The sequence below is a fragment of the Prionailurus viverrinus genome, chromosome F2 (genome assembly GCF_022837055.1).
Source record: "Prionailurus viverrinus isolate Anna chromosome F2, UM_Priviv_1.0, whole genome shotgun sequence".
In the NCBI taxonomy this organism is placed as follows: Eukaryota; Metazoa; Chordata; class Mammalia; order Carnivora; family Felidae; genus Prionailurus; species Prionailurus viverrinus.
In genome coordinates this window covers 3,583,792-3,603,253 of record NC_062578.1, presented here as the reverse complement: position 1 = coordinate 3,603,253, position 19,462 = coordinate 3,583,792, and the positions used below count along the sequence as shown (strand labels likewise).

At 37.7% G+C, this 19,462-nt stretch overlaps 1 protein-coding gene across 2 annotated transcripts in view; it reads right to left on the bottom strand.

Annotated features, from left to right (window-relative positions):
- Positions 1-19,462, bottom strand: part of SNTG1 (syntrophin gamma 1) — a 340,050-nt gene that overhangs the window by 211,491 nt on the left and 109,097 nt on the right. For both annotated transcript variants that reach the window (XM_047842783.1, XM_047842784.1), the window contains exons 7-8: positions 13,022-13,124; positions 909-991 (exon numbers count right to left, since the gene is read on the bottom strand). In XM_047842783.1, the coding sequence (XP_047698739.1) occupies positions 909-991; positions 13,022-13,124 (186 nt within the window). The remainder of the gene's footprint in view (positions 1-908; positions 992-13,021; positions 13,125-19,462) is intronic.

Here is a 19,462-nt window from a genome sequence, read left to right as displayed (position 1 = left end):
GAAATCTTACCAAAAGGAAAATTAAGCAGCTACTTTCAGCTAAATGATTTCAAAGGAAAAATGATAAAAATCATGTCAAATCACTTAGAGCATGAAATTACGTATAATATGCACTATGATAAAATGATTACATGATGTTATGTGATCTCATGAAGTTAGTCTCATTAGCTTGCAAAAGGCTTAATGCAGCCCTGAGAGGAGAAAAGTGACATTAAAAAATAATTGACTGAGGCACGTGGGTAGCTCAGTCCGTTAAGCCTCCGACTTCAGCTCAGGTCATGATCTCATGGTTCATGAGTTCAAGCCCCAAGTCAGGCTCTGTGCTGACAGCCTGGAGCCTGGAGCCTGCTTCAGATTCTGTGTCTCCCTTTCTTTCTTCTCCTCCCCGGCTTGTACTCTGTCTCTCTCTCTTAAAAAAAAAAAAACAAAAAACAAAAACAAAAAAAAACAAAAACATCAAAAAATTTTTAAAAATTAATAATTGACCTATTTATTTTTTCCTGGTTTACCCTAATTCCTTGAAGTTTACTTATTTATTTTGAGAGAGAAAGAGCACGCAAGCAGAGAAGGGGCAGAGACAGAGATGAGAGAGAGATTCCCAAGCAGGCTCCACACTGCCAGCACAGAGCTGCAGGGCTCGAGCTCACCGTGAGATTTGTGAGGTGGACCAAGAGTCAGATACTAAACCGACTGAGTCACCCAGATGTCCCCTGGTTTATCATAATTCTTAAAGGATGAAGCAAACAAGGACTTCAACTATATCAGAGCAATGAGATTCAATAGCAGTTTTTAGAAAATAGGAAAATAGGAAAACACACACACACACACACACACACACACACACACATATTTTCCGCCTTTCTTTGTGTTATCTCCTTATTAGTCTGAATATGCCTTGGCCATCTTACTGTATTGTTGGGATGATAGTTGAGATGCAACCCACTGTCACAAAGAGGAGAGGAGGTACCACTGCTCTGGTCACTTGGAGCACCTGCAGGAAAAAAAAAATCACAACACCCCACTGGTCAGAACACCAAAATATGCTAGACTGCATTCTACATTGTATATTTCCAGATCCTCGATAATACCATGAAATCAGTTACTAAAATACATTTTTACCTCACTTCTATCAAAGCCACAGTTTTGCAAGTAGGCTAAGTGACTAAAATGGGACCCTGAAGGATACCCATATGTTTATCTTTGATTTCAGAAATGCTGCGAAGCTTTATTAATAAAAACATACAACCTTGTAGAACTGCTATTGAATTCCATTATCCCAAGTGACCTACGCTTATGACCCATACTTACAATTGTGCAGAATTTGGTTCATCTACAAAGTTCCATTCACTGTCACGTTTCAACCTACTTGCAAATCATATTGGTAGTTATCATCATTTTCCATGATGCAAATAAAGTTTGCATGGGCTCTTTCTTTATAAATGTCCTTGGCATATGCTATAATTGGAAGTACCTTCACTGATGCTATCTAAATTGGTGAAATTGAAACTAAAAAGCTTCACATCAGATTCTCACGAGAAACCTAAGTATGAGTAATGGGTGTCTTAAACTCAGCTTTCACAATGCAGTAATTTTTACAGTCAGGATTAGAATACGTATTTCTTGATTTTTGATGAATTGCATTATTTGAAAACATTATAAATTTTGAAGGTGCAAATGTTGATAAATATGTACTATTGATATAATTGACTCCCAATTTTTATTTAAATCTTATACTTAAATTCAAACATGAGAGGTCCTAGGTGACATTCCTAACATTAACTAATGTGTTGAAAAAGGAAGTGATTTTGTTTTCCATTTTTCACTCTAAAGTTCCATAGCTTTCCTGGTGCTAAGAAGAGGATCACAGGCTTTTCTCCAAACCAGCATGAATACAGTTTTTCTACTTTTTAAATCTTAAGCATTTCATACTTTGTTTTAGCTAATTTTTCTTTTGATGTTTATCTGCATTTACTCTTATGAGACACTATTTTAATGCATAAACATATTACTTTCAAATTTATATCCATTTTGAGCAGAATAAAATGCTATGTCAAATTCTGTGACAGATCTAAAGCAGTCTGGTCAGTGATATTCCAAGATTTAAACGAATGCACAAAAGAAAGGTACAAAGTTAATGATCTATGCTTTCACATTAAGAAGTTAGGTATGAAAGAGAAAACAAATCAAAGTAAATAGAAGATAGAAAACAATAAAAGTGAAGTGGAAAATAATAAGATTGAAACAAAAGAATGGACAAAATTAACCAAGACAAAAATGGTTTTTTTTTGGAAAGATTAATAAAACCCATAGGAAAAGTGATGGGGCAAAAGAGTGAGAAAATACAAGTTATTGATATCAGGAACAAAAGAGGCAGTATTATTGCAAGTCGAGAAAGTCAACAAATCTTAAAAGGAATAATAAAATGATATGATGAATAATGTCATGCAATTAAATTCGTAACTTAGTTAAAATGGCAACAAAAAAAAATCTTGAAAAACATTTTACCAAACCTTACAAAGGAAGAAAAGAATATCAGAAAAGGTCCTATAAGTACTGAAGAGATTAATTCAGACAAAATAAAAACTATAATTCTAGGCTCAGATTGCTTCTTTGGTGAGTTTACTAAGTGATTTAAGAAAAATATACTATTACTGTTAAGCAAATTCTTTGTGGAAATAAAGGAAGAATTACCACTGCACAACGTACGTGAAAATGTCAAAAACCCTGTCACCAAAATCCCACTAAAACATTAACAAGATGTATATATGGATATCCCTCATGAACATTTGTTTTCAAAAAAGTCTTTTTTTTTTAAAAATTTTTTTTCAACGTTTATTTTATTTTTGGGACAGAGAGAGACAGAGCATGAACAGGGGAGGGGCAGAGAGAGAGGGAGACACAGAATCGGAAACAGGTTCCAGGCTCTGAGCCATCAGCCCAGAGCCTGACGCGGGGCTCGAACTCACGGACCGCGAGATCGTGACCTGGCTGAAGTCGGACGCTTAACCGACTGAGCCACCCAGGCGCCCCCAAAAAAGTCTTAATATATTAGCAAATTGAAACCAGCAATAAATTTTTTTTCATCACCACGTAGTGTTTATCCCGGGAATACAAGCTCAATTTGGCATTCCAAATAAATATTCAAAAATACACCATATTGATCTTGGAACACGGTGAAGAAGTGAGGGGACCCGCAGTTCCCTCCTTTCTCAATCAAAGTACTGTTGAAGCTAAAGGACTTTTAACTCTGAGAGGCGGGGAGGAAAAGAGACAGTCTCACGTCCAGGGACCCACCAGGACAACCTGACGGGCCACAGGTGCATGACTGAGAACTGGGGAAGACAAAACGAATGGAGGAGAGGGATCCTCTTCTGCGGAGCAACAAAGGGAAGAGAAAGAGCGGCTGGGGAAGCACAGGACTGTATGTGGCCGAGAGAAAAACCTCCGACCGGCGACCAGCGACGGAGAGGGATCGCATCTCTAACTGCGGGGCCTTTTCTGGACTGGGGCCGACTGTCCTGTTCTCCCACAAGGGGAGGAGAAGAGCCAGCCCGGGCTCGGTGGCTAGGTCAGGAGCGCCATCTGCAGTGGGAGACAGTGGTCCCCTCCCTGGAGTGCTGTGGGACAGGACAAAGCCTGCCTGCACCCGCCGGCTGAGAACCACATACCGGGCAACATGGACAGGTGCTTCCCCAGTACCAGGGGGCGGAGTAGGGGTGGGGGGCGCAGAGCCAGAGTTTAAATCCCAGCTGAGCGCTGGGCATGAGAGTAGGAGGAGCAGGACAAACCCCATCATTTGCATCCACACCACAGTGAAGATGGGTTGAACACAGTAGTTTGGGACACGCTGTCCATGGAGAAGAGACTGGGGACAGACAGGGGGCCCACAGTGGAGGTGGACCCGCCCACACCAAACTGCGCCCCCTGGCGCTGGGTATCTGCCCATCTCCTGGAGCGGGATTGACAGGGAGGAACCAGACAGCCCCTCCTCCAGACCAGCGCTGCTGTTTTGCCTGATTTAATTCTCAGACAATTCTTACTATGTAGATACAGTCTTCCTTCCTTTTCTCCTTCTTATCTCGTCCCTCCTCTAGTCCGGTTACTCTGGTTGTTGGTTGCTAGTTTGTTTAAGCAGACGTATTTAATCCATTCTCTTGATACATGTTCTACACCTCCTTCTTTAATCTCCTTCTCTCTCTTGGGGTTAAGCCTTAAAGTTTCTCTGTCTAGATAAATTATTTTATTTTCTTTTTCCCTGCCTCCTTCTTTATTTTCCTTTCTCTCTCTCTCTGGATTAAGCCATATAGTTTCTCTGGTCCTTTTTTACCCTTTATTTTCCCCGTCCCTGTCATGTCTCTCTTTGTATGGGATAAGGGCTCTTCCTTATCTGCCTCCACCTGTTGTTTACTTGTAGCTGGTGTTCCTGGTTTTTGTTTTTGGGATTTTTGATTGTTTGTGTGTGTTTGAGTGTTTTTTGCTTTCTGTTTGTTTTTGTTTCTTTGTTTTACTTTCCAGGGCTACTTCAAGAACAAATCAAAGCACACTTATTGGAGGGTTCAAAACATCACTACGAGTAGGGAGATAAAGCAGCCAGAGTCACAACAACAGAGAACAAGTAACACTCTCCAAATACACCTCCTGAAGGGCCAGGCCCTGGACAGTGTATGATCCCTCTTTAATATAGTAGTGTTTGCAGGAACAGGACACGTAGCAAGCTTTCAAAACACATAAGGGACAGAAAAGTAGCCAAAATGATGAAACGGAAGAATTCCCCTCAAAAGAAATTCCAGGAAGAAATGACAGCTAAAGAATTGATCAAAAAAGATATAAACAATATAACTGGACAAGAATTTAGAATAATAGTCATAAGATTAACTGATGGAGTTGAAAAACAGCCTAAAAGACAGCAGAGAATCTATTATGCAGAAATCAAGGAACTAAAAAATAGTCATGATGAATTAAAAATTGCTGTAAATGAGGTGCAAAATAAACGAGAGTGGTGACAGCCAGAATTGAAGAGGCAGGGGGAGAATAGGTGAAATAGAAGATAAAATTATGGAAAAAGATGAAGCTGAGAAAAAGAGAAAAAAAATATTCTGGATCACAAGGGGAGAATTAGAGAACTAAGTGACTCAATGAAACGGAACAATATCTGTATCATAGGAGTTACAGAAGAAGAAGAGAGACAGAAAGGGGCCAAAGGTGTGCTTGAACAAATCATAGCTGAGAACTTCCTCAATTTGGGGAAGGAAACAGACATTGAAATCCAGGAGGCACAGAGAACTCCCTTCAGACATAACTTGAATCGATCGTCTGCACGACATATCATAGTGAAACTGGCAAAATACAAAGATAAAGAGAGAATTCTGAAAGCAGCTAGGGACAAATGGGCCTTAACCTACACATAAGGTAGACACATAAGGGTAGTAGTTTCAATCTGTATACTGAAACATGGCAGACCAGAAAGGAGTGGCAAGAAATCTTCAATGTAATGAACAGGAAAAATATGCAGCCAAGTCTGTCATTCAGAATAGAAGGACAGATAAAGGTTTTCCCAAACAAACAAAAACTGAAGTAATTCATTACCACTAAAACAGCCCTACAAGAGATCCTAAGGGGGACTCTGTGAGTGAAATGTTGCAAAGACCACAAAGGACCAGAGACATCACTACAAGCATGAAAACTACAGACATCACAGTGACTCTAAAACCATGTCTTTTAATAACAACACTGAATATAAATGGACTAAATGTTCCAATCAAAAGACATAGGGTATCAGAATGGATAAAAAAAAAAAACAAGACCCACCTATTTGCTGTCTACAAGAGACTCATTGTAGACCTGAGGACACCTTCAGATTGCAAGTGAGGGGATGGAGAACTACCTATTATGCTACTGGAAGTGAAAAGAAAGCTGCAGTAGCCATACTTATATCAGACAAGCTAGATTTTAAACTAAAGACTGTAACAAGAGATGAAGAAGGGCATTATATAATAATTACAGTGTCTATCCATCAAGAAGAGCTAACAGTTATGAGTGTTTATGCACTGAATTCGAAGGCACCCAAATATATGAAACAATCACAAACCTAAGCAATCTTGTTGGTAAGAATGTGGTAATTGCAGGGGACTTTAATACTCCACTTACAACAATGGGCAGATTATCTAGGCAGAAAATCAATAAAGAAACAATGGCCTTGGATAATACACTGGGCCAGATGGACTTGACAAATATATTTAGAACTCTGCATCCCAAAGCAATGGAATATACTTTCTTCTCCAGTGCACATGGAACATTCTCCAAGATAGATCATATACTGGGTCACAAAACAGCCCTCAATAAATATAAAGGAATTTAGATCATACCATGCACACTTTCAGATCACAATGCTATGAAACATGAAATCAACCACAGGAAAAAGGTTGGAAAACCTCCAAATGCATGGAGGTTAAAGAACATCCTACTAAAGAACGAATGGGTCAACCAGACAATTAAAGAAGAAATAAAAAATATATATTGAAACAAATGAAAATGAAAACACAACAATTCAAACCCTTTGGGATACAGCAAAGGCAGTTCTAAGAGGGAAATACATTGCAATCCAGGCCTATCTCAAGAAACAAGAAAAATCCGAAATACAAAATCTAATAGCATACCTAAAGGAACTAGAAGCAGAACAACAAAGAAACCTCAAAAACAGCAGAAGAAGAGATATCATAAAGATCAGGGCAGAAATAAACAATACATAATCCAAAACAAAACAAAACAAAGCCAACAGTAGAACAGATCAATGAAACCAAGAGTTGGTTTTTCGAAAAAATAAACAAAATTGATAAACCTCTAGCCAGGCTTCTCAAAAAGAAAAGAGAGAGGACCCAAATAGATAAAATCATGAATGAAAATGTATTTATCACAACCAATCCCTCAGAAATACAAGGAATTATCATAGAATACTATGAAAAGTTATATGCCAACAAACAGGATAACCTGGAAGGAATGGACAAATTCCTAGACACTCACACAATACCAAAACTCAAATGGGAAGAAATAGAAAATTTGAACAGACCCATAATTAGTGAAGAAATTGAATCAGTTATCAAAAATGTCCCAACAAATAAGAGCCTTGGACCACATGGCTTCCTGGGGAATTCTACCAGACATTTAAAGCAGAGATAATACCTATCCTTCTCAAGCTATTCCAAAAAATAGAAATGGAAAGAAAACTTCCAGACTCATTCTATGAAGCCAGCATTACCTTGATTCCTAAACCAGAGAGGGACCCCACAAAAAAGAAGAACTACAGGCTAATATCCCTGATGAAATTAATGCAAAAATTCTCAACCAGATATTAGCAAATTGAATTCAACAGCATATGAAAAGAATTATTCACACCATGATCAAGTGGGATTCATTCCCAGGCTGCATGGCTGTTTAATATTCTCAAATTAATCCATGTGATACATCATATTAATAGAAGAAAGGATAAGACCCATATGATCCTCTCAATAGATGACGAAAAAGTATTGACAAAATACAGCATCCTTTCTTAAAACCCTCAGGAAAGTCAGGATAGAAGGAACATACCTAAACATCATAAAAGCCATGTCTGAAAAGCCTACTGCTAATATCATCCTCAATGGGGAAAAACTCAGAGCTTTCCCCCTGAGGTCAGGAACACGACAGGGATGTCCACTCTCACTGCTGTTGTTTAACATAGTGTGGGAAATCTTAGCATCAGCAATCAGACAACAAAGTGAAATCAAAGGCATCAACATTGGAAAAGAAGAAGTCAAACTTTCAGTTTCACAGGTGACATGATACTCTACATGAAAACCCAAAGACTCCACCAAAAGACTCCAGGAACTGATACATGAATTCAGCAAAACTGAAGGATACAAAATTAATGTACAGAAATTAATGTACAATAAAATTGCATTTTATACATTAATAATGAAGCAACAAAAGGGAAATAAAGAAACTGGTCCCATTTACAATTGCACCAAGAATGATAAAATACCTATGAATAAACCTAACTAAAGATGTAAAAGATCTGTATGCTGAAAACTATAGAAAGCTTATGAAGGAAATTGAAGAAGATACAAAGAAATGGAAAAACATTCCAATCTCATGGAAAGGAAGAATAAATATTATTAAAATGTCAATACTACCCAAAGCAATCTACACATTCAATGCAATCCCAATCAAAATTCTTCTTAAAGCTCGAACAAGCAATCCTAAAATTTGTGTGGAACCACAGAAGACCCCAATTAGCCAAAATAATATTGAAGAAGAAAATCAAAGCGGGAGGCATCACAATCCCAGACTTTAGCCTCTACTACAAAGCTGTAATTATCAGGACAGTCTGGTATTGGCACAAAAACAGACACATAGACCAATGAAATAGAATAGAGAACCCAGAACTGGGCCCACAAATGTGTGGCCAACTAATCTTTGACAATGCAGGAAAGAGTATCCAATGGAAAAAAGACAGTCTCTTTAACAAATGGTTCTGGGAGAACTGGACAGCAACATGCAGAAGAATGAAACTAGACAACTTTCTTACACCATTCACAAAAAATAAACTCAAAATAGATGAAAGACCTAAATGTGAGATAGGAAACCATCAAAACCCTAAGGGAGAAAGCAGGCAACAACCTCTTTGACCTCAGCCACAGCAATTTCTTACTCAACACATCTCCAAAGGCAGGGAAATTAAAAGCAAAAATGAACTATTGGGATCTTATCAAGATAAAAAGCTTCTGCACTGCAAAGGAAACAATCAACAAAACTAAAAGGCAACTGACCGAATGGGAGAAGGTATTTGCAAATGACATATCAGATAGAGGGTTAGTATCCAAAATCTATAAAGAACTCACCAAATTCCACACCTGAAAAATGAATAATCCAGTGAAGAAATGGACAGAAGACATGAATAGACACTTTTCCAAAGAAGACATCCAGATGGTCAACACACACATGAAAAGACACTCAGCGTAACTCTTCATCAGGGAAATACAAATCAAAGCCACACTGAAATACCACCTCATGCTGGTCAGAGTGGCTAAAATTAACAAATCAAGAAACTACAGATGCTGGCAAGGATGTGGAGAAAGGGGGACATTCTTATACTCTTGGCGGAAAGGCAAACTGGTGCAGCCGCTCTGGAAAACAGTGTGGAGGTTCCTCAAAAAGTTAAAAATAGAACTACCCTGTGACCCAGCAATAGCACTACTAGGAATTCATCCTAAGGTTACAGGAGTGCTGATTCATAGGGCACCTGTAACCCAATGTTTATAGGACCATTTTCAACAACAGCCAAATTATGGAAAGAGCCTAAATGCCCATCAACTGACAAATGGATAAAGAAGATGTGGTTTATATATTCAATGGAATACTACTTGGTAGTGAGAAAAAATGAAATCTTGCCATTTGCAGCAATGTGGGTGGAACTGGAATATTATGCTGAGTGAAATAAGTCAGTCAGAGAAAGACAGATACCATATGCTTCACTCATATGTGGATCTTGAGAAACTCAACAGAAGACCATGGGGGAAGGGAAGGAGAAAAATTACAGAGAGGGAGGGAGGCAAACCATAAGAGAGTCTTAAATGCAGAGAACAAACTGAGGGTGGATGGTGGGCCGGATGAGGGGAATGTGGGTGATGGGCATTGAGAAGGGCACCTGTTGGGATGAGCACTAGTGTGGTATGGAAACCTATTTGACAATAGATTATATTCATACAAATACAATAAAAAATAAAAATACACCATATCAGCAGAATAAAAAAAAGATTAAAAATATAATCTTTCAATGGGTATAAAAAGTATTTGTGACAATTCAACATCAACTTATGTTAAAAAGGAAAAGAAAAATCCTCAGTAACCTAGGAATAAAAGAGCACTTCTTCAACCTAAATAAAAGGTATAAGTGAGCATATATATGAATGTCATGCTTAACAGTAAAAGACTGGAAATTTCTCCTAATATCTTGAGCAAAAGAGAGATATCTGCCCTCAAGACTTTGCCCAACATTTTACTGGAAGTCCTGGCCACTGAAATAGGCAAGAAAAAGAAATTTTAAAAATACAGATTGTAAAGAAAGAAGGAGAATTCAATAGTTGCAGATAACATAACTGTATAAGGTGAGAGCCTATAAGAACAGACAGAAAGTCCTACCTGAACTAATAAGAAAATTAAGCCTATGATGCAGAATATATAAATGTACATCTATGTGTTAGCAACAATATGGGCACTAAAATTATTTTAAATGCCATTTATGATAGAATAAGAAATGCTTAGAAATCAGTTTAATGAAAGATATGTAAGACTTTCCCACTGAAAATACTAAAATGTTGCTGAGAAAAATGAGAACATAAATAAATAGAAAGTTATGTCATGTTCATGGGCTTACAGATTTCAAGTTGTTAATATGTTAATTCTACAAATTATCTATAAATCCGACTTCATCTCATGGAGAATTGTAACTGGATTTTATAGAAATTGACATGCTATTTCTAAAATATATGCAGCAATGCAAAGGGTATAGAACAGCTAAATAATCATGAACAATTGCAAAATTGGAGAACCTGTCCTAGGGGATTAACACGGCAGCTAAGGTGGAAGGATGAACACAAAAATTAATGGAAATAAGAAAGTAATTTCTTGATTCTAAATTCCTAGCTCAGACACAAGATAGTAATTGGTATAAGATGGACTCTAAACCTCAACGTAAAGGCCAGTGTCATGAAGCTCCAGGAAAATGTCGGGGAGTCTCTTTGCAACCTTGGGGTAAGCAAGTATTTCTTAGAGAAGATACGGAAAACAATAGCCATATGCAGTAAGAGCAGCCACAAAATGGTAAATTGGAGTTTGTCAAAATGGAAAACTTCTGCAAACCTAAGACACCTTTAGGGAAAACATAGTTATCCATAGACTGAGAGAAAAGTGTTGTAATACATGAGCTGACAGAGATTATGTACAGCATATTTTCTTAAACTCCTGCACTACAATAATATAAAGATATACCAATAGAGAGATGGGCAAAATTTGAGCACGCACATTACAAACTAAGATATGCAGATCTCCAGTAATATATGCAAATGGTACATGATAAGGAGCTAATCATAATTAGTCTTCAGGGATATGCAAAGTACTAGTATAATAAGACACCACTCTACACTCGATAGAAGAGCTAAAAAAAATCTTTGACCATAAAATATTGAATTAAATGTAGAGCAGTCAGAACTCTCATACATAGCTGGAGTGGAGAAAAAGAGGTTTTTAAATAAACGTTCTCTGTAGAAATGCTTTTTGGCAGTTAACAAGTTAATTATACATCTACCTGGTGACTGAGCAACCCCACTCCTAAGTACTTATGGTAGTGAACATAAAATTGGAAGATTTCCAAAGCCTCCTACAAGAATGTTCATAGTAGCTTTATTTATAATGGCAACGAACAGGAAACAAGGTCCCTTATCTATCAATCAGAGAATGATTAGCAAACTTTATTCTATTTATCTAATGGAATATTCACAGCAATGTGAATGAACAAATGACTGAAATTTAAAACACACGTGATTTTTCATAGTGAAAGAAATTAGACATAAAAGAGTAAATACAGTATGCTTGTGTTCTAAAAAAGTTCTACAAGAAAGAGAAGGAATATATAATGATAAGAAATTAAATTAATGGTTGTTTCTTGGGGTGTTATTTATTGGGAAGGGCCATGGAGGAACCCTTCTGTGATTTAAAGGCATGTAGATTAAGCAATCCAATTGTGCATTTAAGATCTTTGTATTTCATTGCATGCAAATTATGCCTCAGTTAAAAGATATATTCTTCTTTGATTTTTAGCAAAAATGTTTGATAATGTTTTATTTCTTAATGTACAAATTGATACAGACATTTTGAAGTTAACTCTTATGAAAATTATTCCATTACTACCTAGACTGGTGCTTCCTTCCATGACAAGTGTAAATGCTTGTTTAGAAGTCCAGGAGCCACATAGGATTATATCATTTTCTAGTTAGAGAAAGCATATTCATCAGATATTATGAATGAAATGTAATAGAGATATACAATGCACATAATAGGATACTATTAAAATATTTATTTTTAAAATAAATAATGTGTCTCCAGTTACAGGCTAGAAAATAACTGTAAATGTGCTGAATGCATTCTGAAACAGAACTAACATCTGTGGGAATGCAAGCTGGTGCAGCCACTCTGGAAAGCAGTATGGAGGTTCCTCAAAAAACTAAAAATAGAACTACCCTAGACCCAGCAATTGCACTACTAGGCATTTGTCCACGGGATACAGGTGTGCTGTTTCGAAGGGACACGTGCACCCCCCCCCATGTTTATAGCAGCACTATCAACAATAGCCAAAGCATGGAAGGAGCCCAAATGTCCATCGATGGATGAATGGATAAAGAAGATGTGGTGTATATATACAAAGGAGTATTACTCGCCAATCAAAAAGAATGAAATCTTGCCATTTGCAACTACGTGGATGGAACTGGAGGGTATGATGCTAAGTGAAATTAGTCAGAGAAAGACAACAATCATATGACTTCACTCACATGAGGACTTTAAGAGACAAAACAGATGAACCTAAGGGAAGGGGAGCAAAAATAATAAAAAAACAGGGAGGGGGACAAAACAGAAGAGACTCACAAATATGGAGAATAAACAGAGGGTTACGGGAGGGATTGTGGGAGGGGGGATGGGCTAAATGGGGAAGGGGCATCAAGGAATCTACTCCTGAAATCATTGTTGCACTATATGCTAACTAACTTGGACGTGAATTACAAGATAAAAAATAAAACAAGTTAAAAAAAATAAACTAGCATCTGTCCCCTTTGCATAAGCATTCATAAAATGCTGTGTGATATAAAAAATATTTGTATTCAGGCAGAAATCCCAACTTTAATACGAAATTATCAATTACTGTCAGCAAATAACGGTTTCGAAAATAAATATGATGATGCGAGCATTTTACCTATTCTTCATAAATGCTTACATGCGCAGTCTTCGTTCAGTGGGAGTTTGAGGAAAGCGGGCGCTCTTTTTAAAAATGACACTGTCAGGTTCACTTCTTCTCCAGCGTTCCGAAGAACCTGAACCTGAAACAAAAAGGAGTGAAAATGATACCATCGTCAGTATGTTCACGAAATATCTTATGCGATAGCAAAGACCTTGAAATGATTGGGTGTCTTTTCGCCTCTCTTTTTTGCCCTAGAGGTGAGAAACATTTTATTAAAATACGGAATGAATTACATAACATTGTAGGAATACAGCCATCACCTCCTTTCTCTTCCCACCGTTTGGTGGTCCCCTGTTCGCTCACAATGTCATCATCTTCCGTTCATATTCATAGATACCTCTTACGTGTACAGTCTCTATTAGGCAATATGAGAGATTATGACTTCTATAGGAAGGTACGGTGCTCGAGCCTCTATGCCATTAACTTAATAAATATTTATTGAACCTCTATTATGCACCCCCTTGGACATATAAAAATAAATGACCCTGAAGATGTTGATGAAAGAGCTAATTCAAATTAAATAAAATTGCCCCGATTCACTCAAGCACTTTTGCAAAAACAACAACAACAAAACAAACAAGCAAACAAAAACACACAAGAAACACATAGGTATTCCTTTCCTGTCATATCACTGCATATTTCATGCTTCCTTTCCCTGCAAACTTGGAATAATGGTGAAGACTGTTATCCTCAACTCTCAACATGTTTCACATTGTAAACTAATGGGTTTACTTCTGTCACTTACAGTAATGTCAATGTCTTAAAATATTATATCAAGATACATGTGAGAAATAGCTAAAGAAGTACAAGAAGCTGAGGAGTTATTTAGAGCAAAGGTACCTAGAAAACATATAAATATATCTTAATTTAAAAAGCTCACATCGACTGAGAGGGGAATTGCAAACAATTAGTGAAGAGACGGCTAATGAACCTGGGAACACAGCTTGTTATTAAACATCCAGAAAAAACGCTCAACCTCCAGCCATGAGAGAATTGGCTATCAAAATGATTTAGAATGGCTTCTGGTCCGGAAATGAGGGTATGGGTTCAGCTCCCTTTGCTCCCCACTCCGGGAGTATAAACACTCAAAAACTTGCAAGACACAACTGAAATGCAAGGTGACCTCTGAAAGATCAAGGGAAAAAGAACTCAGTAGGGATCCCAGGACGGTAGCAACGGCAAAGAGGACACCAACCATCCAGCGGAGGAACTTCAACCCACTGCTGGATAAAGCATCCCTTTGTCCACTTAGTGGCACCAGGGGGCGCCCAGGCTGAGAGAGCTCCTTCCGCTTCCTCAAATCGCATCAGCAGGGAACAGTGAGAAATCAATCAGACCCAAGACGCCAGACAGACTCTAAGAAGTATATTGTCAATGGAACCACAGCCTACAAAACTAGGCTAGGACCTTTGTGGTAGAGTGAATTCCTGCTAAAAAGAAAAAAAAAATCTTATGTAAGAGCCACAGTCTCAACATAACAACCAAAGTGGCCAGGATATAATAAAATAGCATGTCCCTCGAAGACCCAGGAAAATCACAATTTAAATGAGTAAAGAGAGCTAACTCCAACTAGATGAATTACATCCTGGAATTATCTGACAAGGACTTTAAAGCCACCCTAATAAAAATATGTCAACAAGAAATGACAAATTCTCTTGAATCAAATGAAAAATTACAAACTCTCAGCAAAGAAATACAAATTATGAAAATAAAAGGAAAATTGTAGAACTAAAAAATGTGCTAACATAAATTAAAAAAAAAGAACCTTCCTGAGGTTCTAGGTGGCTCAGTCAGTTAAGTGGCCAACTTCGGCTCAGGTCTTGATCTCACAGTTCCTGAGACCGAGCTCCGTGTCAGGCCCTGTACTGACAGTGCAGGGCCTGCTTGGAATTCTCTGCCTCCCTCTCTCTCTGCCCCTCTCCTTCTCACACTCTCTGTCTCTCACACACACACTCTCTCCCTCTCAAAAATAAATAAACATTAAAAAAATAATAACAAAATTGGCTCAGTAATACAGTGACGATGATATAAGAATCAGTAACTTGATGACAGAACAGTAAAGTTTGCCCACTCTGAGCAATAGACAAGATAAAGTCACACGCAGAAAAAAGTACTATATTTCATCACATTGAAAGTAGGAAAAAAGCTTAAAAATGAAGAAAATTAGATAATCATTTCTATAGATGCAAAGAAGCATTACAAAATACAGTTGATAGAGACTCAAAAACCTGAGTATACAAAAGAGAATCTTCATATTATAAAGAGGATATATATTTTTTTAGAAACATCATAGTTAACTTTGATTCATTGAGACATTTCTCCCTGAGATCAGAAATGAGACAAAAATATCCACTATCTTCAGTTTTCCTCAATCTGTCTTCAGGTCTTCTCACAGTAAGGCAAGAAAAGAGCTAATAAAATGCATGAGAATTGAAAGAAGAAATGAAAGTTTTATTGTTCAGAGAGAAGATAATTTCTTTACTTATATTTTGAGAGAGAGAGAGTGTATGCACAAGTGGGGGAGGGGCAGAGAGAGAGGGAAGGACAGAATCTGAGCTGACAGTGGGCGTAAACTCATGATGTGAGCTGAAGTCAGACGCTTAGCCCACTGAACCACTCAGACACCCCAACATAATTTTGAACATAGAAAATCCTTGGGAATCTATAGACATTATGACATGAGATATTAGCAGGTGAGTTACTAAGGGAGTTTAGCATGGAACAGTATAGACACAAAGCAATACCTTGTTAGAAAGAAAACACAAGCCCCAAATGTAGTCACATTTGTTAGGCCTTCACCAAACCAGGGCCTAAAACCTAATCTAATTTCACTTGCAACCTCTCCCAGAAATGTAGTGAGGAATTTTCTGGTCAGGACTAAGGAGATAATCTTCCTGCCTTCCTCTCTTCCTCCTTCCTCCCTTCCTCCTTCCTCCCTTCTTTCCTTCTTCCTTCCTTCCTTCCTTCCTTCCTTCCCTTCTTTCTTTCTTTCTTTCTTTCTTTCTTTCTTTTCTTTCTTCCTCCTTTCTTTCCTTCTTTCTTTTTTCTTTCTTTCTTTCTTCCTCCTCTCTTTCCTTCTTTCTTTTTTCTTTCTTTCTTTCTTTCTTTCTTTCTTTCTTTCTTCCTCCTTTCTTTCCTTCTTTCCTTCTTTCTTTCTTTCTTTCTTTCTTTCTTTCTTCTTTCCTCCTTTCTTTCCTTCTTTCTTTCCTTCCTTCCTTCCTCTTTCCTTCTTTCTTCTTTCTTTCTTTCTTTCTTTCTTTCTTTCTTTCTCTCTTCTCTAGTTGTCCCTCCCCATATCTGCCTATAATAAAAAGCCTTCCATCTTGTACAGAACCTTAGAGCTTCTTTCTACTTGCTGGATGGAATGCTGCCTGATTCATAAATGGCTTAACAAAGTGAATTAGATTTTAAAATTTACTTGGTTACATTTTATTTTTGTAACAGCACAAAGGTCACCTGGTTTGATTGAATATCAACAAACATAACATTATTTTTTAAATAATGGAACTCTATGTTATGTCATGGATCACTGGACATAATACTGCAAAGATATCAATTCTCTCCTACTTTTCTGTAGATGTAAGACAACCCCATTCAAGGTCCCAATGTTTGTGTGATTTTTTTTACTCCATTTTGGCTTAATGGGGACTTATGAGCTTGGCTTACGTTTTGCATTGACACATAACACTGATATAATCATTATTATATCATTGTATTAGGAGTTGGTGAGTCAGTGAAATATATGGGATGGTGGAATGCAACAGGTCAATCCTTATATTCCATAGTAAGTGTACAACAAATAATATCTACTGCTAAATAACAAAATAACCATATGAGCATCTTAAGCGTAAATATGAGACTAAACATGTATAAGTTAAATATGGTTGCCTCAGCAATCGGCAATGGGCAGCTACTTTACATGTGTACTTCAATCTTGAAGTTTTTATTCAAATGTAATTGCAAAAAATCAGAACAAATAATTTTCAATTGTAAAATCTCACCCTGGAGAGATAATTTAGTTTTGTCTTTAATAAAAGATCAAATATGGCTATCTTTCGGCAATCACAAGTTCAAGCCTTGACACAGACACATTTCTTAATAAATGCAAGAATATTCACTTTCTCAGTGAACAGGATTGAGATAATGTGTTTAAATTTTTCTGAGCTTTGCAAATATGCTTTGAATGCATATTTAATCAGCCTGGTACTGTCGGGTTGGAAAATATAGGTTATACATCATGAGTAATGATGGATGTCATCTGGCTGCAAAATCAGAAATCTGCACCAATAAATCCAGCTGTCTTTTTCATTTTCATTCACATTTTATGATGCAAATCAAATGTGCATTTTGATCAGATCATGTATCAGCATGACTATTCTATCATGTCGCCTTGGGTATGTACATGAGGAAAGGGCAAGAGATTGGTAAAGGATGGTAATCAATAGGAACAAAAGTGGGGCAGGTATTAAAATAGATATTTATAGGTTTATTCTATTAAACGATTACAAACCTAACAACTCAGTTTATGAACTGAATGTTTTTGAGTTCCACTCACCTGTTAGAAGGGAAACTTCATAAAATCATTTGTCTTCTTCACCCTTTCCTCCTTCCCTTAGAGGATATTCTATCTAATATGAGATTTTCAAGAGGAATTTATCTATCTGCCACAGCTTTGGTATATGAAGTTAATTTTGCCCATAGCTGGGAAGTGGTTTGTATTTTTTGTTTTTTAAAGACGATTTTTATAGAGGAGTTTAAGGTTTACAGCAAGATTGTAGGGAAAGCCCAGGGAGTTCCCATATTCTTCCTGCCTCCACACATGCACAGCCTTCCCCATCATCAACATCCTCCACCAGAAGGGTACATTTGTTACAAATAATGAACTGACATTGACACACCATGATCACAAGGCACCCTGAGTCTATTGTTTACCTTAGGGTTCACTCTTGGTATTGTACATTCTATGGGTTTGGACAAATATATAATGACATGTATTCACCATTATTGTATAATGTTAAGTATTTTAACTGCCCTAAAAATTCTCTGTGCTCTGCCTATTCATCCCTGTCCCCTACCCCAACCTTGGGGATTAATTTTAATCGATGAAAAGAGGGACTTCTGCTTTGCCTGGGCGTACTTTAAGCACACACCAGGAAACACACACACACAGACGCATACACACACACACACACACACACACACACACACACATCTTCAGTGGCAACCAAGGCAGGTAGACAGTCTGTGAGGGTCACAATCACTACCCTCGCGTGATGTCAGAACAAGCAAGTAAGATTTCCATCTCCAGACTGTAAGACAAGTACTGCGGCTCACTGATGACAGTGATGGAAAACAGTTACCTAGAATTTCACATTAGCATTTGACTCATCTCTCTCGACATATTGTTAAGTGCAGTAAATCATTTTCCTAAAGCCCTGACTCTTGGCTGAAAAGGAAATTAAATGTGACTTTGAGGAATGATTTCAAATACGTTGCTTCACAGACAAAACGACTAGGCTAACACTAGATACAACCACATGCTTTTCTGTTCATGTTAGGAAAACAATTACATGTCAACACGGAATAAACAAATCACTTTTGTATTATATATACTATTACGTAATCACTTTTTGTTTATGTCAATTGTGGGGGAAAAAAAACTCGACTTACTACGTGTATTATGGGGTAAGAGTTTGAGAGGAAATTGTAATTGAACGGCTTTCCTGAATGGGGTCAGAGGGTCCTCTGGCCCTGTGCACCTGCCTTCACGTTCAGGTTTCAAAGGAATCTGCAGAATAACAGTTGACCGAGCAGACGGCCGTCTCTGAGGTGTGAGTGCTGGTGAATACATTAACACCCACAGATTACACCTGGGCTCACAGTGGCTGCCAGGTGGCAGGGCGGAAGATTGAGCCTTCTGAAGGGAGAACCATTTGGCCAAGGAAGGAGTCTACATTGGTCACGAGAACTGGTGCTATTGGGCTGCTAGGAAATCAAGTGTAACAGCGGAGATTATCCAACTGGAAAATGAGGTATGGAACTGTATCCAGGAAGATCACATCACATCACCACCGGAAGTAGGGGGTGAACCAACTATGAGAAATCGACTATAATTTAGAATCTGGAAGAAGCAATGCAGAAGAAGAAAGGGATTTGGGCTGATTTTAAAATAGCATCTTTCACATTGAATTGGTGTGATCAGGGGGATAGAGAACGGTGCTGGAAGGGCCAGGAGTAGATGGGATAGGGATCAGAATTTATCACGGACAAAGCAGTTCAAGAAAGGCAATGTGACCCTCTTGAGGGTGCATTCACTCATTTCTTCATCTCGTCTGCATGTTAATTTGTGAAAACAGTCCATATATGTAAAGGGATACAACAGGAGGCTTCCTACAGTCATTTCTAGTCTAAATTTAT